We start from the raw sequence: 23,432 nt of genomic DNA on the forward strand, positions 1-23,432 counted from the left end.
TGTCCTTCTGCATCTCTCAAACACAGTATTAGCCACATCTGGTATTGCTTACAGAAATACGGGATTTAGCTGAGGTTCAGACAGCCTCAGCCTAATTCCAAGGGAGATTAAGCTACAAAGGATCTTACAAAAAGTAATTAGCAAAAATTACTTAGTTTCTCACTGCCAGTTTTAGTTTGTTGAAACCTTCCAAAATTACTCTTGCCACTAATGCTGGAGGGGCTGGAAGAACGTCAGTTCAGATCCCTCATCTGAAACGTGATCACTTCTTATCCAGTCTTTCAGCTACTGGGAAACAAAAGCAGAAGAATGCTACTGGATTTGACCAAGTGGATTGCCTTACAGATGGCAGAGCCATCTTGGTGAATACCGAGTGGTGGAACCTGAAGTCTGTTTGAGCTAGTGTCAACTGTTCTTCAACAGAAATTTTGAGGTAAGGGGCTTTTAAAGAAATGCCATCTGTTTGTTAGTACTGAATCTACCACTTTTTTTGAAGGAAAGCAGATGAGTTGCCTACAGGAGAATGATACCCTGTGAAAAGACAAGAGCCTCTATCCTTGCATTTTTCTGTACAGGTGGCACAGGAGGCAGGCAGTGATCTTGGCAGTCATCAGATTGAATCCTCTCTCTTCCAGTAGCAACTCCCAGACAGACTGGATGAGCAGTGGTATCGAAAAGGGTCAGGACCTGATCCTGACGAGGGTAAGGAATCTAACAACTGTCGATCTGATTAAAGACATCAGATTAATGGCATGAACCTCAAGACTAGAGTGGCAACCCCTCCAAACAAAAAAACACCGACATCCCTCCAAAACCCTCCATAATCATCCAGCGCTAAGTTCACGATGGCTTTCACGATTCAGAGGCGCAAAGGACACCTGCAATAATGCTGCTCGAACTGGGAACAGACTCATGCTGCCACAAAACCAGGGAAAGATTTTTCAAACATTGAAGGCTTATGCCACCATCTTGATCTCACTTATGATGGAATAGCCTTAAAAAACCCGTTAACTTCTATACCCAAGAGAATGGAGATTTTCAGCACAAAAAGCTGTAAAGAGGATGGAGAGCAGGACCAAAAGAACTGTATTACTGGCACCTTTTGTGCAGGCTGGTACTGGAGATTGGAACACCACAAAACTGGGGAGCTCAGGCAAGTATCAACTTTGACAGAGGTCATTTGCCAAGAGAGTTTTCCCCGATACGAAATGCTGGGTTCTTCTTACTCAGGCTGCAGATCAGTAGATGAAGTGTGACTTAAGCAATTCATGCTCCAAATCAGATTCAGAATTTGCAGATGGGAAAAAAAATTCCTGAAGAACCAGGAATGCTAGAACCAGCTTGCTACAAGCCTCCATCTCATCATGCAGTTGGGCAGAAACTAAAAAATGGGCAAAATTACTTCCTTCTAAGAGCACAATCAAGAGAGAAAGCAAGTTTTCCTTTTCAGTGGAAGTACGCACATATACAAATGTGAAGCCATAGACAAGTTATTACCAAGACACAACTAAACCTTCAGCTGTGAGCAACTTGTGTAGACTCTCTCAGTTCTGTCAAGTAAGGTATCCTAAGTCAGGCATGTCTCAAGTGATTTTGAAATTATTTTATTCTCAGTGCTTTTTACTGGGTTTTTGGAGTAAGGAAATTTAAGATCTAAGGGGCACACAGATGGGACAGTATCCTCACAGGATACTGTGAGGAAGACACAAAGAAACATGTATTACTTCTACAGACTATGAAGCAATGTGAAAAACATCTCACACAAGAATAGTAGATGCACTCAATCAATGCACTTATATACTATCGCCTGCTGGGAGAAGAGTAACAGTGCTAGATTCTCTGTAAAAAAGGAGGATGTAGGTTCTGAGGCTGCAGCTTCCTCATTATCTAACAATGCCATTACAAAACATCTATGCAAGTCAGTGTGACAATCTATATAGGTAGGGAAAAACATTACTCTTTCTGTGCTACTATCTGCATTATCATCAATGGAAGTATTTAAAAACACAACTTGAGTTTGAAGCCTTGCTGTAAATCAGCACAGTGGGAACTGCTTTTATTAATTTGTGTTATTTTCAACACTGATTGCTTTAACCATTTACTGACTACTAAAACAGCCAGACCTTCCCAGCCCATTTCATATTCTCCTGAAGCCATTTTAGAGCAGATGTAAGCTCCAAGCTGTAAACTTCTTCCATATTAACATTCATTGTCATATGCTTAAGAAAAAGCTTTGGATCAGATATATGAGCAGCCAGGATCAGTCTCTCTGCTGCCGCTTGATAGTCACTGTTATTCTGAACTGTCTGATCTTCACATCTGTAAGTGAATTTTCACAAATACAAAATTAGGTACCATACAGGCCCTGTGTCGCTTGCCTGATGCTTTATATACTGGCAACAAGATTACAAAAACATTAAAACAATGCCTTGTGTTTACTTCACTTAGATTATATTAATTTCCAGACAAACTTTAGCTGATTATTCTGAAGAATTAAGAAGTTAGAAGTATATTTTTAACATATTTTACAGTAACGAAAACTAACGGGATTTAATGCCAGTGCACAGTAGGTCTGCAATATTCACAGCACATTTCATGAAGAAATGTTCGACTCTGGGATGGAAAATTCAGTAAAGGAATATAAACCATTTTATGAACTGGATATAGCAAGATTTCATGTACATGCTTGAATCCAAAAGGATTACTCATTTTTGTTATGCAATCACTTTTGGAATAAGGATGTGCCTAAGTGACATGCCTATGTTTTTGCAAGAGCAGAACTGACTCTTTAAGCAAACAACCAGAGGTACAATAGCATACACATGAAAACAAGAGTTAAAAAAACTTCTCATTTATCAAAAGAACAAAATTAAGAGACATATTCCTTGGGAAAGGTAGAGGGGAAGAAAGACAGAGGACTTCAGTTTGAGATGCCCTTCTTCATCCTTCTTAACAAATGTAGCTTTTCTATGCAGTTTAACATTTTGATGCTGAGCCAGTCAGCCTCAGAGAAAATGGCGTCTTGAAAAATAAATTATAGGTATAATCTAGCAACAGTGGTTCGTGGTTTATGGACAAAAGGAAAAAGCAACAAAACACATTTTTATTTGAAGGTATTAAGGCTCCCAGAAAGGGCAAAAAATCTAATAAATTTAATATTGAGGTATCCCCTATAAAGATAATAAAGTAAAATGGCTTCGTGCACTTTCCAAAAAACAGCCAAAAAATGTTGGACTTGCTTGTTGAAAGGAGTAACATTTTGACCATGCCCTTCTACTCCACTGCTTAACCACAACACAAGAATCTATATAGCAAGACATCAAGCTACCCTTTTTTTGAAAATACAGTACACTCTTAGTGCAGTAGACACATTCAGTTAGGTAACACAGGCCAGTTACCACTCTGGAACAATTACTTTTCTGCTACACAAAACCCAAACATCTACTGTTCTATAACCAGTTTAGAAACAAGGATTAAAAAACAAGTTTAAAATCAAGCATTCTCCTTCCCAGCCAATGGAAAATAAGATCTATCGTTAATTACATGATCACATGGATAAATACAATCAAAATGATACATATCTGACAACAAACCTTTTCAGTATTATTTGAAGAGTCTGACTAGTAGCCATTGGACTCTGAATATCACTGGCATTGGAAACAAGAAATATTTCAATGGCCAGCAGCATCTCAATCTCAGACAGGTAAGACGGAATTCTCAAAAATTTGTGATATAAATTTCCCTGCAGTGGTGGGTAGCAACCCAATGATAAAGCACCTGAGAGTAAATGCAGAAACGTAAGGAATTAGGATTACCAATACTGAACATAGATCTGTTTTCTTTGGTATGTGGCTAAGAATGTGGAAAAAAAAGCCCCAAACTCTTAATGGATTTTACTATTTCACCTTGGAAATGGCCTGATTTGAGAACACAGCACATAGCATTCACTCATAATATTCACTGTTGTAAAATGTTATTTTTATCAGTGAATATTATCAGCAATCATTAAAAAGCTCTGTCAGAAATCCAGGGACTCCAAGTGCGTAAAAATACAAGTATAATTTAGGACAGGCCACACAGCTTCTTTATTAAGTATGATCACAGTGAGAGAATATTTGAACAGCATCTCCCCCTTTGCTCCCCTTTCTTGTGCCAAGTGATCCCAGAGACCCAATCTATACAGAATCCCGGGGGGGGGGAAGAAAAAAAAAAAAAAAAGGAGGGGGGGGAGGAAAATCAATCCTTTCCATGTTAACAAAGCCAAGTATCCATCCCTGGAGGGATGGACTCCTTAAGTACCTTGCTAACTGCCACAATTCTAAGGTGGAATCAAACAGTAAATAATGTGACAATATGGAGATGGCTCTTGGTGGACCCTATCAGAGTAGCACACCCAGTATTATCTTAGCTCAGAAGTGGGGAGTTGGAAACAATCACAGACTCAAAGAAATCTAATCTACCTAGAGGAAAATATGAAGAGGATACACGTTAACCATTTCAGGGTTCACATTTTTGAAATTATGAAATTTCAAATTCTGAATGTATTCTGGATGTAAAAAACTTATTTTTAACAGAATTACTTTTATTTCAGGCCAGGTAGTATGCACTGATTCACATTTTCAACTATCACTATTTCCCAATAAACATTCTGGTTACAAATAAATTCAACAGTGACACAGAAAGTACCATTCCCATTTCTCCCCAACATACTGAGCTGTTATGAGCGTATGTTACCCAAAGAACATAAGGGAAGGTATACTGTTTAAGAAGCAACTTACTTTTGTAATAGGTCCTAGCTTTACACCACAAAGAACTTCTTCCCAAAGCTGTGATTAATTCTCTAAGTAAAAAAAAATCAATAGCAATGTTTTTTGAAAGCATGAAGTCTACTGCAGAAGATGAGACCCCAAGATTCTTGCTCTCAAAACAGGCTTTTATCAGCTTGTTAAAAAGGCAGTTGTACTGAGAAACATTTACAGTATCTGAAATGAAATGAAGAATATTAACTACTAAATTAAGTCAAAGGCAAATCTAATTGAAGAATCGCTTCTCAATCAGTACCTAAATCAGGACTCTTGCTTCTATCACCAAAATGGAACAAGATTGAGATAACTTATGCTAATGCTTTATTCACCAAAAGTCTTTTCATACACTTAGTTCATTCATGTTGTGAAAGAGAAGCATTAAGGTCCAAGCAATAATTGGCTGCCAAAACCAACAGGATCAGATAAAAATATATCCACTTGCCCAAGCCTATAAATACAATCTTCACCTGATCTCTCAGACTTAAAATCTGCACCAATAAAGATCACCTTGGTGCTTCAAGTGTTACTTCTACTCTTACTCTGAAGCGTCCACTTCCCCTGAACTGTCCCCTTCTTGGCAGGGCTGAGCAGCCTTGTATCCACCTCATGCCTCAAAGGGCTAGATCCTTTTAGGATTCTCCAAGTAGATGGTCTTCCAACTAAGCTCTCCTAACATACCTAAAAGCACACACTGGCAACAGGACTGAGACCTACACACAGCAATCAGCTGAGGTTTCCTCAGTGGAGCCTAAGTAACTACGCATCTCATCTTGAAGTACACATCCAAAATTTGTCAGATAAACTGAGTCCAAAAGAGCACTCAGTTGTTAACATGGTATGTAAAGGTCTAGGTCAGCTAGCTCAGTTACAGAAAAAAAGCAATGCATTCATCTGAAGTTAAGATAAAATGAATCGTCCTGATGATATCCGTGTTTTCTTTCATTGTATAGACTCTGTGTGATTCTTGAAAGTTTAGTGGGTCCTTCCTTTTGCCCTGTGTAACTGAGCCAATTGGAAAAAGAGGACAGGTGTATAAACTCCACGTGTGCGTGTCAAGAGCTGCAGAGTACAATACATACTTTAACCGACACTACATTCTTTGGGGAAAAAAAAAAAGGCTTGTCTAAAACCATCCTCCTTCTTCAACAAATTTTAGCTGGAAAACAAACAAAAAGAACAGTACAGAATCATCTGTTAAATTTTTAGCTCTTAACACAGTACCTTTTTCTTTACTTACCAGAACGATTTTGAAAACCAGGTAAGTTCCGCAGAACTTCAAATGCCTGCCTGTATAAACTCTTCGTCAAGTATTTGTGCACTAGTGTACATAACAGGTTATGTCGATTGAGGATATCCACTTTATCACAGGGCCACAATGGTGCATTTGTGGTCCACTCTGACTCTGTGGCAAACAACAGGGCAGTGTTATTTCTATGAACTGCTGCATGCTGAGACTTTTGGCCATTAAGAATATACTGTAAACTGTAGCTGAAAACAAATTTCAGAATTTCACAGAAAACACAGTTCTAGTTATTAATAATTCATTATCATCAATACTTATCAGATGAACTCTCTGAACCTTTATATTGTAAATAATCCCTTTTATTAAATATCATGGTAGTAAAATGGACTATCAGTGGCATATATAAATATACATGCGTGTATATGTATGTGCATAGATATATACATATTTATAAAACTGAATAGCAAATTTCAGATCCTCAATATTAAACAAGAATAGAAAGTGTTCTGTAAAGTATACATCTGAGTTTCTTCTCTTCAGCACATTAGAATTCCAAAAAGCCAGTAATTACATGTTATTTAATTGGAGAAATATGGTACTATTCTAAAGCTGTTTTACTAAACGTGGATACTGTGAGGGGTAAAGAAACACTGCACATTGACTCAAGCCTGAAAATCTTTTGACACCGATGTCACCTGACTCAAAGGAAGTCTACATGGGGCAAGATCACTTTCCTAGCTGCACCCCTCCCTTATTATGGTAGGCTTTTGAGAAGAAGTTGATGGCAGACTACTGTGAAAACTTTTCTGAGAAAATTTGGTATTAGTCATAATATTTCTTATACATACCAAGAATACTACTAACCAGTAAGATGGATCACATTTCATTTTTGTTGTCCTAGTATTATTAACTTTAATAACATGGACCAGCTTGTAACTTTTATCTGAAATCTGTCATGGAAGGGGACTGTTCAAATTTAAGTCAAAACTCAGTTTTTTTTATAAGACAAGCTTACCTCTCAATACCCATGTCGCTCCATCCAAACTTCCTGTTTTAAGAAAAATTTCTGCAGCTTTATTAACAATTTGACATCTTGATGCTAAACTCTCTGGCCCTGTAAGTCCTTTCAAGACCGTAAAATGTATCTTTAGCTCATGCAATTTATCCAAAACCTTCCTTCCCTAACGTAAGAGGGAGAAGGGAAAGGCGGATGGTCAGAGAAAGCAATGGTATCAGTGAACACAAGAGTATATTTACACAAAATACATCAGATTTAATTCGGTGATACAGATTTATAGGCATCAGTTTAGTTATCCAAAATGAGTCAGGGAAAGAAAAAGTATAGTAACATTTCTAATGAATAGTTAGGGTTTTTTTGACTGTGTAGGCAAGCCCCCGCCCCCAACCTATTGTTGCACAGTTCCCAGCACACTATTCCTTGTAACGCTATTTCTACTACATAATGTTCCTATACAGAATTTTTAACATACTTTGCAATTAATTTGTATTTGCTTACTTCAGTATATTAGTATTTTCACCCTTTTGATTCCATTCAGCGCTACACAACCTATAAAATTCTGAAAAGATCATACAGAGTTTTCATTTTGCAGCAGAGGCATAATTGTTAAACTGAAATAATTACTCCAGCATAAGCCGAAGAAAACACTGATAATTGTACCCAGCAGGAGAATAAGCTGGAAAAAGTTGGGCCTATCTGGCCAACAGTTAACAACCAACAACTCTATCATCATATTGCAGGTTGATATTTAGACTGATTTCCTACAGAAGCTTCCTCTTCACAACTTTTTGGTTGGTCTTTTCAGTCAAAGATGGAAGAAAGGTATCAGTCTCAAAGATAATCTGACCAATCTAAACAAGATGATGATCGAGTCAAGGTGGGATACCAAATTAATGTCCCCAGCAAGGCAAGGACAGGCAGGATTCAGCACTTGTCCTGTCTGGCTGCACCTTGTCAAACACCACAAATGAAACTCTAAACTAGACATCTTTCAGCTCTTACTTAATGGGTGCATCAATGAGGAGGTGGCTTATTAAAAATCATGGTCATGTGTGTGCACGCGTTGTGGCAGAACGAAGGTTGTGAAGGTAGAGAGAAAGGGAGGTTTAGGAGAACAGAGAAGTCGACAGAAAATGAAACTTAGTTATTCAGAAGGTCATTTTTTGAAAATGCTTTATGCATAAGCACATACATACTGTGGACTGGCATATGCTCAAAATTGGAGACTTTTGAAGGCCTACAGGTATCTGCAATGGTTTATCTCAGCATAACCCATAAAAGAATACTAACTACATCATTGCGGTTAACATTTAAGGTGTAAAGAACCCATTCAACTGTAGATGTATGTGGCTGAAGGAAGAAAATACATACCAGGTGAAACTTTCACAGCAAAATAGAAACTTAAAGATTTTAAGTGCAAACCAGAGACAAAATGCAAAATTAAGGAGGATTTGCATCTATTCCATCCTTCTAGCAAAACGGTGGGCCACTAAGAAGTGCGTCTTTATAGAAAGATGGAAAGCATGCAGCCATAAGCACAAATTATCTATAAAGGAAGGGCACTCAATTAAAATGCAGTTGTGGAATGAGATCCTTAACTGGACAAGAACCTCTGACCAATCCTCTGAAGTAATAAAAAGTTGGGTAAAAATAAATCATAGCAAAGTCCTTCAAGACAATAAATAGTTAGAATAGGAAGGGGATGAAATAGTTGCCAAAGGAGCATTAATGTTGCAGGATTCTCTACAAGTAAATATCCAGAAAGTAGTCTAGTGTTGCCTGAAGAGCTGTCGCCATGGAAGATCTATTCATACATTTCAAGTCTGCATGTTTTTTCAAAGTACATCTGTTTTATGAACTTTCCTTAGCTCTTACAAAGAATATTCTCTTCAGCATCAAGGAGCATACATATTTCACCCCTAAGAGCTACCAAGCATCAAAGCTATGTGATAAAGAGGTTTGACGTTCACGATGGGAAAGTTATCCGAAAAGCACATCTAGAGCTTTAGGCAGTCCAACATATTAATAAAATGGCATAGGGCATGTCCTAAAGCCAAAATTACTTTGGGCACAGCAGGAAGAACAAATCCATCACCATCTTGTTTTCTGGACCACTTTTTGGAAGAAACATGACATGGGATCAAGCAGATACTAGCACATAACCACAGGATTAAGGACTTCTCCAGTACATATAATGGAGTGAAACCGGTTGGAGAAAGGTAGGAATGACAGTTCTCGTTCATCCCTGAAGCACGGATCCATTTGGGATCTGCCAGTTCTAATAAAAATCATTCAGAGCACAGGCTCATTCACACTCCCACATGGTCAACACCTATTATCTACAAGGCTATCTGAGGATCTTGGTGAGCAGTCTGTTGAGAGGTGGGTTTGATACTTCACACAACATTCTCAAAGCAGCAATGATCTTTTGCTCTAGACATGAAAAAAGAAAATCATAGTATTGTAAGAACTGTCTACTTTTAGTAATGCCTGTTATACAAGAGACACACTGCCCACGCTTTTGTCACTTTGCACCTCTGAAATTAGGACATAAAGATGAACCTCCTTGGAATATCAGAGGTCCTGCAACCCAAATATCAGGATCTCCCTTAAGATGGATCTGGAAAACAGCTAAAATGTATGAAGGCAATTCCCTACAAACACAGAATATATGCTGTCTCTGCTGAGGATGACAGCCAAAACCCAAGCCAAACTAAGCTCTTTGATGGGCATGTGAGCACTGACCAATCTCTTCTATGGCCAGGAATATCTTAACTGTGCTGTGAGTTCCGTGGAACAAAAATGCTTAAAAAAGTTCTACTGCAGTACTACAAAAGTGCTAATGCAAAGACCCTCTCTCCTTCCCTTTACTCCTGAACAGTACCACACTGTGCTGCAGCTTGATAAAGACCTGCTAAAGACCATTCAACTCAACAAGATGATGCTGCAAAATTAATGATTCATCAAAAGAGGTGTATTGCCCCGAAACAAAGCACCTCTATCAAAATATCTCCTGGGGCTTGGGTAGATCCTGGAAACAGACCGAGCAGTGCATAGGTTTTACATAACAGAATTCCTGAAGGTCATCCCCTAGAGACAACAGTACAAAGACATTTTAATCCTTTGATGCAAACTAGAAAGGGTTCCTCGAGGATAATTCACAAAAAAAAAAACCCAAGAGACAAAAGGGGACAAGAGGAGTGTTTGCTTTTGTTCATAAAAATACTTGCTGGAAATCATCTTGTATGGGATGAGGAACATCGCAGTGCAGCATAGTTATTAGTTCCAAGGATCAGGCCCATCGACACAAAGGTAAGCTCAGAATGTGATCACTGAGCAAAATACACTCCAAAATCATTTGTGGTTTATACTATTTCTTACGTTGTCACCGCTCATGTCACTGCTTCCTTCCAGGAAGAAAAAGACAAATTTAACATTGAAAGGGATCTTGCTGCAATGAACTTAGGATCAATACTGCATGAGGCCTAAAGAGTGTAAAACATCCAGTGAAAGGTCTAGTGTCTTAACCCTGGCCTTTTGTTATATTTGATAGCAAAAAAAAGGATTGTAAAAGGTATTTCTTTGTGAGGTCTGAGTCTTTGCAAGATTCACAGAACTTGGAACCCCAGATTCAATGGAAGAAAAGCACTTCTAGTGATGTTTTGGGCAACGAGCAGTTCACCACATGCATGCTATGCTTCCTCTTCTGTCTTCCTGGCCTTATCCATTTGAGGTCAGGTTCAGAAGCATCAGTGCAGGAAAGGGCCTACCCAAACTTCTGCAAACATTGCTTGAGTTGGGAGGTCTCCGAATACAGCAGTATTGCCAGATGGAAGAAAGTGGTGTTTCTGGGAAACAATCCCATTGGCACCTCACCCCATAATCTCTCGGAAGACCTGTCTCCTAATCCAGATTCATCCTTAGCTCAGAAAAGGCAAAAGATGAACCTGAACAATCAAGTTTCTAGGTTGCAAGATAAAGTTATGACGGGCTCCACAGAAGACTACGGCTCAGAAAGGCACAATAAAATACTTTGATCCAGCTGGACAATTAAGAAGTACTAAGATGGTGGGAAGGCAGGTGGCACATCCAACCATTCAATTAGAGAAACGAAGTTTAACATCTAGAAAAGAAATGACTCATTCTATTTCTTCCAGTCAGGTTCCTACAGTCCAGTATACCTTCATCCACTGCAGTACTTTGTGATAAGAATACATTACACTTATCCCACTCCTTCCAATGAAAATTCTGTCTGCTTCGTTATGTTGTGAATTTTTTATTACTGTAAAGAAAAAAAAAATTTTTTTTAATTTTACATGTAGTTTTAAAGAAATTACACACTTGAAAAACACAGTAATTGTGAAAATATTAAATACATTTTCTGAAATGTTTGCCATTATAGAACTGAGTAATTACAAGTTTTTCCAACGATATTTTACAACCACTTTGGAAGCACTGTTGGTATTCTAGAGCAGCGGTCTCCAAAGCAGGGTGTGAGCACAACAAACCATTCAGGTATGGGAAGAAAATATTTTTTGTACCATTAAAAAATAAAAATAAAATATTTTAAAAAGTAGTGTTTATTTCATCTTTATCTCATCTTTTTAATTTCTGGTTTTGTGTATGTTTTATAATGTACTTGATATATTTAGTGCAGTCGTACATGTATACAATTTATAAAGAAAGAAAGAAATTGGGGGTGAGTGCTCAAAATTTTTTACTGACAGAGGTGCCTATCAGTTTGGAGACCATTGCTCTAGAGAAGACAGTCTAAGTTCCAAGCCCCACAAAGTCTTCTGTCTGTGTCAGCCCTAGAAGCTGTGATAGCTGTTTTAGAATATAAAAGTCTGTGGTCAGAAAGGTCATGTCACATATCTGGAATAAATACTCATCATGTTTTAGTAGTTAATACAGGTTGAAAGAGATACAAGTCATCCATTATAAAATGCTTTAATATCCCACTGACACTTCATTGAGCCTCACTTTTCTGCAAACTTATTTGGAAGAATGATCCAGATGTGTAAATGAAGGGACATAAGGAGGTAAAGGGTAAGAAAACCTGTCAGAAATATTAAAAAACTAGAAGGTGATTTGTGGACCCAGTCCTTGCAGAAATTCTTGGTTCTTTAGAGAATGAAATAATTCTGAAAATCCAAATTGCTAAAAAAAGTGCAAGTTATATACATGATGTAACCCTGCTCAATTTGTTTTCAAACATACAAATATATATATCTGTATTTACAGCTCTAAAGTTTATTTATGCTATTAAGAGGGTGACACTTCACATGACAATACTTAGAATTGTTTGCCTTTGTCCTGAGAACAGGACATTCTTATTAGAAGACCAACAGTTTTGGTTTCTCTTCTTGATTTCACAAAGCTCAAATGTTCTTCTTTCAGAACTTTCTCTGACTTTAAGTGTAAGCACTGCAGATTTTACTTCTACTAGAAAATGGCTTCTATTGAGCATTTTAGCTGACTGTATTTACAACTCAAGAAATTCTTAATATTGTAACATACGGAATTAATGGATATTCAGAAAACAGTATACAAATTTGGTTTTTTACCTCTTTTAAAAAGGCTACAAAGAATAGGGACAAAAAATAAGCATCTCTTGCATCTTAATTTTACCTGCATCAGCAAAATCACAAAAAGGAACTCCTGGTTTTTCTGTCTCAGAATCTCTGGTTAGTATTTCAGCAACACATAAAGACAATTTCTGAAAATCAAAATGTTCGCATCCAGTTCTCGCATTAACATACAAAGCTCCCAGCTTGGTCCAATCACTTTTTTCCCTGCAATGCTGTGAAGAAGGCAAGGGATAAATATAAGCGAACTTGCTTCCAGAACACCAAACAGAAACTACATTGAAATTTGAGAGATACACCTGGGATAGACTTAAAGCTGAAAAAAAGATGCAGATGAAACGCTACTGCCAAGAACCTCCGTGTTCAATACAGCACAGTTACATTTTTCCTAACTTGCATGGACTGCTAATCACTTTTGTCCCTCAAGAAATTAAAATCCTTTTTCCATTTACATCGTGACCCCAATTGGGGAAGCTCATAATTTATTCATACTATTTAAGAATTGGCATTCATCCAGCAATTTACAATTTTTGGTTTTGGTTTTATTGTTTTTGTTTTTTTTTTTTTTTTTTTTTTTTTTTTTTGCACAATGCATGCCGAATTGATGGTTATTTTCTATATGAATTAATCTTTTGCTTGCCAGATCACTTGATGAATTTGGTGTTAAGAGAAAAAGAATCAGTCCTGGTTCTTCCCTTCTTAAATTTTTGTGTCAGGATCTGTGCAGGTGTGATAATATGTACACTATATTATAATTGTGCATAATAAGTAATCTGCCCTTGAATATGAAAGACGCAAGCGTCTAATTAAAGAATTTTTTATAATATTTTCTTATTCTTTAGAATACCTGCTTAGCGTTGCCAATTACAACCTTTTACAATTGTGCCTTTTTATACTAGATATTAATTCTATCTGCTAAATAATATATGAAATAATTTTTTTGATGAGGAATGATGTATCACTAACAATTACAAGCACAACAAATGTAAGGCATAGGAAATAATAGGTTAAAATTGTAAAATCTTTGAATTAAACACAAAACCAAGAAAAAAAACCTGCAAGTATGTAAATTAAAATACTGACATCACAGGAAAGCCCAAGACAGTTTTCCCCAGCACGTTAATCTTTCCCAAACATGGCTTTGCAAGAAAAATATTTTATCGCAAACTCAATATACTTAATAATAAAGCCCACTAATTTTAAATGATGTAGAAATTGCTATTTCTTGCACGTTTAAAAGAAGTCATGGTTTAAGTATGCCAACAGGCTTGAGGAATGCACATACTGTACCTGAATTTCAGTTGCTGCCAAGTTGAAGTCAAAAAGCCAGTTCTTTTCAAAATGTCTTTCCTGAAATCTTTCATAAGAAAAACAACATTAATACTTAATTTTAACACATCCTATTGAACTAAACTATGCACTAGCAGAAGGTGATCAACAAATTATCATATATGAACCAAAAACTGATGTTATTTTTGATCCTATTTACTGCACACTATGCAAACCGGACACTGAAAACAGACATTTACAATCATGCTGAAAGAAGTCAGTATATGTATTAAGCAAATAATTGAGCAGAGCTATTTTCATGGAAAATACTCCCTTGTCTTAGTAGAAATGTAACTGAAAAGACTTCCAAACCATTAAGTAAATGCAGAACTCTATTGTATATATTTCTGACACAAAGGTAAAAAAAAAAAAGTTAAATTACATGAAAGAAAGTGCTATTCAGCTTCAGATACCTAGGAGCGTAGTACTTTATTCTGATGCTCCCACTGAAACAATGGATACATCTACCCAGTGTGATGCTATCATGTAGATACACATAACCTACACATGAATGAGCTAACACATGTAGTTGGAGTAGCACTGCTGCTCAGTCTTCATAGATACAGACTGCTTCTCACTTTGTGCTGAAAACTCATACATGCTGAGGCAACCTGGGAAGTGTTATTCCTTTGTGAATCAGATTCCTGACCTGAAAAGTCATAAAAATTACCTCCAACATGTGTGGTAAGTTGCACTGGTAAAACACTGAGATCCGTGGCTGAAAGGTACTTTATGGGAAAAGTATGAAAAGCAGCAAATGATTTCCACAGTGCTTTCATTTGAAACAGTGATAGCTTGTTTTCACACAGTAGGTGCTGCATCTTTGGTTTCCTCCAAGATTTATGAATCACAAATTTAGTTTCTCAACTTGTGTGTGTGTATGATGCAGATGATACAGAAAAAGAAAAAAGGACCACCATCTTGTCCAAGTGATGGGAAGACATCAATAGTTTTGGAACAGATTTGGGCTGTGATTTCACATTTCGCCCAGCATAATCTAGCAAAACTTCTCCACAGTTGCACTGGCACAAGTGTTTAAGCAGTTGCACAGTAAATGAAACCAGAAAACTACTTCAGATCATAACTAATCCTCTTATTGCCTAGACGGGCTGTTTATTGCAGAAGTACTGTTTGCTTATGCAGGCCTAAATGATATATTAAACCATGATGTTTCTAATTTGACAACAGTTACATAAACTTGTAGCACAGCTAGGAACAGATTGTACAAGGATGATCAATATGGAAAAACCTAATTGTAACTGTGGTCAGAATCTAAGTTTTGACTTAACAACCCTTGATCTTTGGAGCACAGTAGATTGACAGCACTTTAAAATACAATTAGGCATGATATGATAGAATTTTCATCCAAACCACTAAATTTGCATTTTCTAATCACCTTTTAAAATTTTTTACATAAATTTATAAAAATAGAACCTGAAGAAGGAACTAGACAGATACAATTATAAAATAGCTCCTTAAAGACATACCTGGATTTTATGTTCAAAACAGTATTTATTTCCTGACTGGAAACTTGCAATTGATGAAGGAACTTAATAATACAGTCAAAATGTTCAAACTCAAGGAACATACCAGCATCAATGAGCTGTAATATCAAACAGGGGGAAGAAAAGTAAACATACAAAAAATTGTGATCACTTACCTATTTCCCGAGGCAAGTGGCAACCAACAGTGGGAAAAAACATATCACAGTGAATCTCAGTCAAAAAACAAGGGATAAATGGAAACCCATACCACAAATTCAGCTAGTCACAATATAACTTTTTAAAAAATAGTACTGAAATAATATTAAAATGGTATGTTTTGAGTTTTAAAACAGGCAAGGTATTTCAGAAATTGCACCAAGTAGCAGTAGTACAATCAAACTCATACCTTACAAAAGGTACTGATTAATGTAGGCACAGCGTCTCTTATATTCAAAGAAGCCACATGCTCAAAAACTTTCAGAAGAACATCTACAGCTGGCTAATTTAGACAAAAAAGCACAATCAGTTTTGCAACTCGGTTCAATTAGAAAGCTTAGTGTGTTTATAATAGGAACTTTCAAATTGCTCTTTCCTCCTCCCCAAGATTTGAGTACCAGAGTAAAACCAAACTTATTACTACAAATGGCATAGTACTCAAGAAACTAAGAACTATAGATCAAAGATTTTAAAATATTAAAAGGTCACCTACCAGTGTATTGATTTGCATAGTTACATTAAATATCTGAAATACTTCCTGCAACAAACAGTTCTTGAGCAAAGAAATGAGAAGATCATTCAGCACTTGAGAAGCAAAATCCGCACCAGGAGTAACTTCTCTGTAATATTTCACAAATATTTGGACTGAAAAAGCAATTAAGTTAATTTCATTTTGGGGTAACTGATGCCAACTATTTAAACAGGTTATTTCCTTAAATTTTAAATGCAGTGAAACAACCCTTAATTATCCAGGATATTATAGGACAGGGATATGGAGAAAAATGGATGAAAGGATCCAGATTGGATACAGTGTTAACCTTACTAGACCCAGACTATTCTGAAATACCTGATGTCATTGACCTGAACACCATAAGCCCTGTAGGTTTCAAGAAAGCTTAGCTCATTTGGTGCAGCACAAGAAAAATGCACAAACCCACGTTCGATTTGGTAAGCCCATCAAGGTGGCAGGGCCTTTCCAGACATGAAGCTCTAGGAAGTGAAGTGCAGTGTTATCACGGTGCATGGTCTTAGAACCTGTGCCAGTGCTAGCCTTGACTGACAGGTACTGTACCCTCCTGGTACCCAGTGTTATCTGCATTATAATTCTCAGTATTTCAGCATAGGAACCTTACTACACAGGGTGCAACTGGATGCCACAGTCACATTGTGCTATACTCTAATAAGCTTTCAAAAATTTCAGCACTGCTTGGGACAGATACAAAAGGAATGATTGTCCAGAGTAGAATTTAGCTCTTTCTGACTGAACTCAAAAGCTCAGATGGATGTGAACCAACTACAGTCCCTAAAAAGTGTTAATCATAATTGCATATATGGTAATGTGAAAGGACAAAACTAAAGCTGTCTGGGTGCTGTAATAGCACTTCATTTCAAGAGCTTAATTCTAAAGTTGTCGGATTCGTGATGTTTGGCCAGGGTGCTCAAAAGTGCCTTAACAAAATTTTGGTTCTGTTAAACCTCCCCCCTGCCCCAGTTACTCATTTCTACTCTCAAGTCTAGCTCCATTCAGGTCAAGTTCATTTTCTGTGGAAGTAAGATTTATAACAACCTCCGGAGATAACTGTGTATTGAAATACCTAGCCTCCATGGGAAACTGGAACATGAACAGACATGGATTGGATGTATTCCTTCAAAATCAGAACTTCTAACTCACTGTTGAAGTAGCACCCATTTCTCTCCTGAGAGCCTATTTGCTTTAAATAAGCAAATATCAAAGATACATCAAAAGCTACTACTATATCATACCTGCACGTTTTAGAAGGCCTGATTCTTTGATACTAATGTATGTCCTAAGTATTGCCATGCAAATCTAGAAAAAGAAGAAGAAAAAAAAAAATCCATAGAAAAATGTTACCTCAGTTTATGCCAAACAAACGAACTACCCACAAACATGAGTTCCATAAGGAAACGAGCTTTACACTGCTTCTATTTAACCCATACATACTGATAAATGGTGTAAGAAGGTAACTGGGTCTGCAGGCAAAGGCACTGTCAAAGGGACAGCAAATCAAATAGAAAAATAATGTAGATGAAATGATTGGGAAAGGAGCTGCTGGGACCACAACTGCATGCATGTGTGTGTATATACTCACAGCAAACAAAAAAAAAGAATTTGAAAAAATAGTTACTTTAGAATTAGTATAAACTTGGCAGACTGTCAACAAACAGAGAAAGGGAAGCAAAAAGGTGAAAGTGAAAACATGATAAACAAAAATTACATGAATGTACCAAGCAGTCAAAAAATCATCTAAAAATGAAGCTGTTAACACTAATCATCACAAAGAATCACTCATAAGGACACAGGAGAAAAAAAACTCAGAACTAACTTGATTTAATGAACCATTTCACCCAGACCACACTTGATTAAAAAAACCCCCAAACAATCCACAACTAGGTATTATAGTGTGTTATTAGGTATTGGAACATTCTTGTCTTAACATCTTAAGCTGTCAGCTTTGTGATACTTACACATTTTGCTCCATCTCTGCAGATGAAGAAATAAAGACTACTGAGATTAAATCTTAGAATTCCAAGTTAGGAAAAAAAAACCCCACCCACCCTTTCAGATACACTTTGTCACTTCTGGAACACTTACAATCTTTCTCCACAGCAATGTAAATGAGTCATATTTAATACTATTTTGTGAAACAATGAAAAATTAAGAGGCAGAAAATGCCCTAAATTAGTACTCATGTTATTACAGAATTGAGTCAGGTTTATTTTTCCATGCAACTTCAAAATTAGACAGGATCCACTCATGGAGTTTGTCACACAGCAAAAGAATTATCATGAAAGCAGAAGATGCTGGCTTGTGGCCAACACATCCTTTTTTTTTCTTTTAAAACCATTAACCTGTTCAGATCAGGTCAAAGAAATTGTAAATATACAAAATATACAAAAATTGTAAATCTAAGTATGTTGAATATAAATAAAGCTTACTGTTTCTATTTTGAAACAGTGTCATAATGTTGTTGAAATGTAGCCTAAGATACACCTTTCAGAAAACCAGGTAGAATCTTTGATCATTAACTTATATGCAGTGTCCCTTGGTAATGGGTTAACTCATTTAATCCAAATCTACAATCCCAGGTGGCTGAGGGCATTTCCGAAACAAACTCCAGCACATGCTTATGGTACGTAAATTAGTTTGCTTCCTTTTGGAATCTATTTTCCTCCTTCTTTGGACTGACTCCCCAAAAAAGCCAAGATTGCATCTGGACCTGTGACTGTTCCAAGTATTGGTGAAATTGCTCGGAAAATCCAGTTGTACTAGTATTTAATCACGGGACGCGTTACATTACATTCATAGAAGAAACTAAACATGCTCTTCATTTACAGCTCTAAGGAGGCTTCAGTTGATTTAGTTGTTTTGATTTCAAAAGGTGTAACTGAACCTATAGGCCATGTAAAAACGTAAGAAACTAAATTTAGAGTTAACCATAATAAATCTCGAATGAAGGTACACAAAAGGGTCGATTCCCATTTTCAAAAGGTAGTATACCTCACACTATTCTGTCATCTATCAGTTGATTCCACAACTCATTTAACATGACAATTTAATAAAAAATGTTACCAAAGGGCTGTGTATTTTATACAAGCAACCAACTGTGCACTAAAACACAGTTCTACTACAGTAACAGAGGTGCTTAGATCAGAAGAACAAGCACCAGAATTATTAAATCCTTCAGCACCTCCCAGTCAGTGTGGACTCTGATGTTTAATAAGAGGGAAAACCCCATGCTGCAGCCCTTCGCTTAGTGAGATCAAAACCAGGATCCTTCTTACAAGAGATTCTGTTTATGAACCCTGTGGCATCTTTGAGACACAGGCTCCATATTAAACATGGCCAAAAATGACCAACAGGTGCAAAAATGATTTAAAAGGTGGTTAAAGACAGTAATAAAAGGACAGTGCAACTTTAAGTCTCATTTCTTTAGGAAGCCAGATTAAAAAAAAACAACACACCAACAAAAACCAAACAGAAACAAAACAAACCTCCCCCCCCAACCCCAAAACACAACAGAAGCGTATACTCAAGGCCAGGAAGTTGCAAGACGACATTAATGAAGACATAAATCTTCCTATTTTATATTCTGTTTGTTTCCAGTTAGAGGTTCTTAGGATCAAGGAAAAAAAAGAGTAAGAAGTCACAAAAAGTAAACATTTCTTTACTGAGTATGAGTGCAAAAAAGTTAACGAGTAAGGTGCCCAAAGCTAAAATAAAATCAGAGACATACAGTTTGCATGAAGACATGTTTTCAAACCACTTAACTGTGCAATTATTATCTATGCTACAGACTGAAGTGTCATGCAAGCAAAACTGAATTTACTGTAATTTCAATTTATGCCCACTGCCTCTTGTCCTTTCACTGGTCACCACTGAGAAGAGTCCAGCTTCATCTTATTTACCCACCCGTCCACATCAGATACTGATACACATTGTTAAGATTCCTACCTCCCCTTTAAATACTTTGGGAAGTATTTAAAACATGGTCTTAATGATTTTGTTTACTTTGCTTAAGACAAAAGAGATTTCACTGTTTGAAATTACAGGCATCTTTTAAAAAAAAACAAACGTGGTAACTTGTAGAGCTTGTTGAGCTCAAGAGTACATTGATTTTCAAAACATATGATGTTTTTATGAATTAAATCACTGCTGTGTTGTGTGATCAACCACAACTGTGAAGAGTGCTAAATCCTAGTTAAGTTATGCCTTAAAGCATCAACCTGCTATTTAATGAAAAGGAAGGAATATCCATTACGGGGAAAGGCATTTCTTTTCAAAAATTCTGGCAATGGTCATCACTGAAAACACAGTACTAAGCAAGTGGACTACCAGTCTGCATAACAGTTCCTAAAGAGATTTATTTCCCCTGTATTTGACTCGATGATTTTGTTGCTGCTTTACCTGTCTTCCATTTATGTACTTTGGTGCCACCATGAGGTGCTTGGCCTATTATAATTTTTAAACGGACAGTTCTAAAAAAAATAAATAAAATAGATACACAAACAAACAAAATCCAAAGCATACGTCCAGACTACAAAGAAAGTTAGTCTACGTTTGGTGGGCAGAACAGTAAGTGTGCTGGAGTGCTGCATCACAAGTAAAATCAAATGGAATGGATTTTTAATAGTTTTAGGCAAACAATTTAATTCTTTAATGTGTCTGTATATAATGAAGCACTACAAACCATGGTAATTCGTACAAACTAGCTGAAAAATTACTGATATTCACTACAGCTTGACAAAGATCTTTCACAATTGAGGAAAAGGGAAAATGTCTCGTACAAAATCACTCTCAAATGCTCTTAGCATTTTTAAGCTGTCATATAAATTTTCAAAGGGCTTACAAAGCATTAGGAAAAAACCCAACCAGCTCTTTTTTGAGACATAAAAAGGAAAAGAGAAAACATTAAGAAAAATAAAACCAAAACACATTGATGTATTTTAAAAATTCTGACACAGCGTGTCAAGGAGGTGGATAAGATATCAAGGAGATGGATCGGCTCCTTTAGATGCTACCTTTTTTCCTTCCTCCAGTATTTATGTCTAACAGCTTCACCATAAATTATTTTTTACATTTTGATTCTGTAATTTCTTTCTTACTGACACCAATGACAAAATTGTAGTCATACCAATAAGATGGGAGATAAGAAATAAATCTTGAAAGATCTGGTGAGGACAAGTTTAGGCATTTGTCTGTGTTTAGTTGTTTTAACGCTTTCGTTTACTTCCAAGTGACTTACAGAACTGCCTAAATCATGGTTTCATACAGCCAGTCCCAAAATCTTATTACATGACAGCACATTTAGCTTGCCTTGCACAGTTCTTGGAAGTATTACAGACTCATAATTTCTTTGTTAAATGGTTTGAAAACACATCTACTTTGCCCACTACTGGAAAAGTATTTTTGCTTGCAAATATTATGAGAATCATTGCTCCATTTAAGGAGATTACAGCATCTTTAAACAAACATGCCCTTGTTGCAAAAAACTTGCAGAAAGGAATATACCATAGATGGCTTTTGACTTTAAGAATACATATAAAGTCTGGGTTTGCTTACACGTCTTTGATGCTTGGGATAGAAATGTCTCAGAATCCCCCCATTCTACTACTCTATATTCGTACAGTCTAATTCTTGCTCTTTTGCTGATGTCTATTCTCTGAAAAAGTCTACTAGCTCAAAATTCTACTTTTTTAAAAAAAGAACTTTAAAAGACCTTGAGAGGAAGAATTTCTGAACATTTTTTGATCCATCAATCTCTGAAATTTACGCCCTTTCCATATATAAATGAACACAGGAAATGTCATTTTGCATTTAAAAAGTGTTCACACTTACAATCTGTTCCTTTCTTCAATAAATCTCTTTACCTTTTCATCCCCTTGTTCAGGAACATGCCAAAACCAACATTTTGCTCTTTCACACCCACGCAAAGTCATGAAATAAAATCTGCAGTATTTACGGGGCAATTCAATCATCTGGAGGATCTGCTGGACTGAACGAGAAGCCTAAAATAAAATTAAAATAAGCAGAAAAACACAACAGAAAATATTTTTTGAAAGCAAAAATGTGGGTTTTTTTGAGAATTTCAAAATACCTACAAATTATAAACAAAAGCAAAAAAATACATGATCTACAATTAAACCTTTGAAACAACCCTCATCTCTATGCTGTATTTGCAGCATTTCAAAGCAGACCAAGATCAATCCCTTGTCATGTTGTGTTAGTGCCTAACACAACAAAAATCTGTCTTGAAGACCACAGACAGAGAGAATGCAGGAACTGCTAAATGAGACGGACAGTCAGTAGAGAGGAGGAAGAAAGGTGACAAACTCCTGCATGGCTCTGGATAACAGTCTGAGAATTCTGGGCCATCAATTTCCTTTACTCTTTTTCAGTGCTCAGTATAATGGATAATGCAGTCTGTCTTAAACATGTGAAATCTTGTCTGTTTTTCAGTTCTACAAAAACAATAAAGCAAAAAGCGTAATTTGATTTTGCTTAAGTTGGAAATAAAAATCAACAAAGCTCCACTGTGAATAGCTGTCCCCTCATCATTGATTTTGTTCTCAGAAATTGTATTTACTCAGCGAGATCATCTTTAGAGGAGCAGAAACATAAAAATACGTAGATTCATAATTTCTGCCTAGATATATGGAGAATTGTCTGAATATCCATAACAAAATCAGTGCCAAAGGATCAGAAATCATTAAGGATTTAACAACTCACAAGTGCATTTTCTTCCATCTTCCATGGTTCAAAATTTCCGTAATTTTGCAATGGCAGTAAAGGACTTTTTCCTGAAGATCTGTAATCTAAAAATAGGATGAGGGCAATAAATGGATCATGTAATAAACTGAAATCTTACTGAAACCAGTCTCATTTATCTTATTTTCCTTTATATTTATAGTTTCTTCAAGTCACAGCAATGATTAATGAAAATTTGATTAATACAATCTAAAGCTAGTAATTTAAGTCACAGCTTTCTTAATTACCCTAAAATCGAGACTTTACAAAACTTCAAGAGTAAGCATATTTAAATTAAAAACTTCACTACTTTATCCAAGGTTTCTACTCTAACTTAGAGAGATAAGAAAAGAAATGGAATAAAAATATCCAGAAGTTTTAATTTCAAAAAGAAAAAAACCCCCACTTTATCAGCAATCTTTGCATTCCCACATCACTAGCCATAAATTTAGACTATTTTTCCAGAATCGAAATAAAACCTT

The 23,432-nt window shown here is 36.4% G+C and overlaps 1 protein-coding gene across 1 annotated transcript; it reads right to left on the minus strand.

Moving 5' to 3' along the window:
• Nucleotides 1-2,108: 2,108 nt before the first annotated feature.
• LOC104157368 (testis- and ovary-specific PAZ domain-containing protein 1-like) lies at nucleotides 2,109-23,018 on the minus strand (the record flags this gene model as incomplete). Its single annotated transcript, XM_009694676.1, has 13 exons — nucleotides 2,109-2,319; nucleotides 3,594-3,777; nucleotides 4,779-4,982; nucleotides 6,043-6,207; nucleotides 7,064-7,229; nucleotides 11,248-11,348; nucleotides 12,698-12,869; nucleotides 13,945-14,004; nucleotides 14,654-14,711; nucleotides 15,471-15,586; nucleotides 15,874-15,966; nucleotides 22,074-22,211; nucleotides 22,933-23,018. Coding segments are annotated over 13 exons (1,754 nt in total), but the record flags the coding sequence as incomplete, so codon positions are not given.
• Nucleotides 23,019-23,432: the final 414 nt, after the last annotated feature.

Source organism: Cariama cristata, unplaced genomic scaffold, assembly GCF_000690535.1.
Source record: "Cariama cristata isolate BGI_N322 unplaced genomic scaffold, ASM69053v1 scaffold13832, whole genome shotgun sequence".
Classification (NCBI taxonomy): Eukaryota; Metazoa; Chordata; class Aves; order Cariamiformes; family Cariamidae; genus Cariama; species Cariama cristata.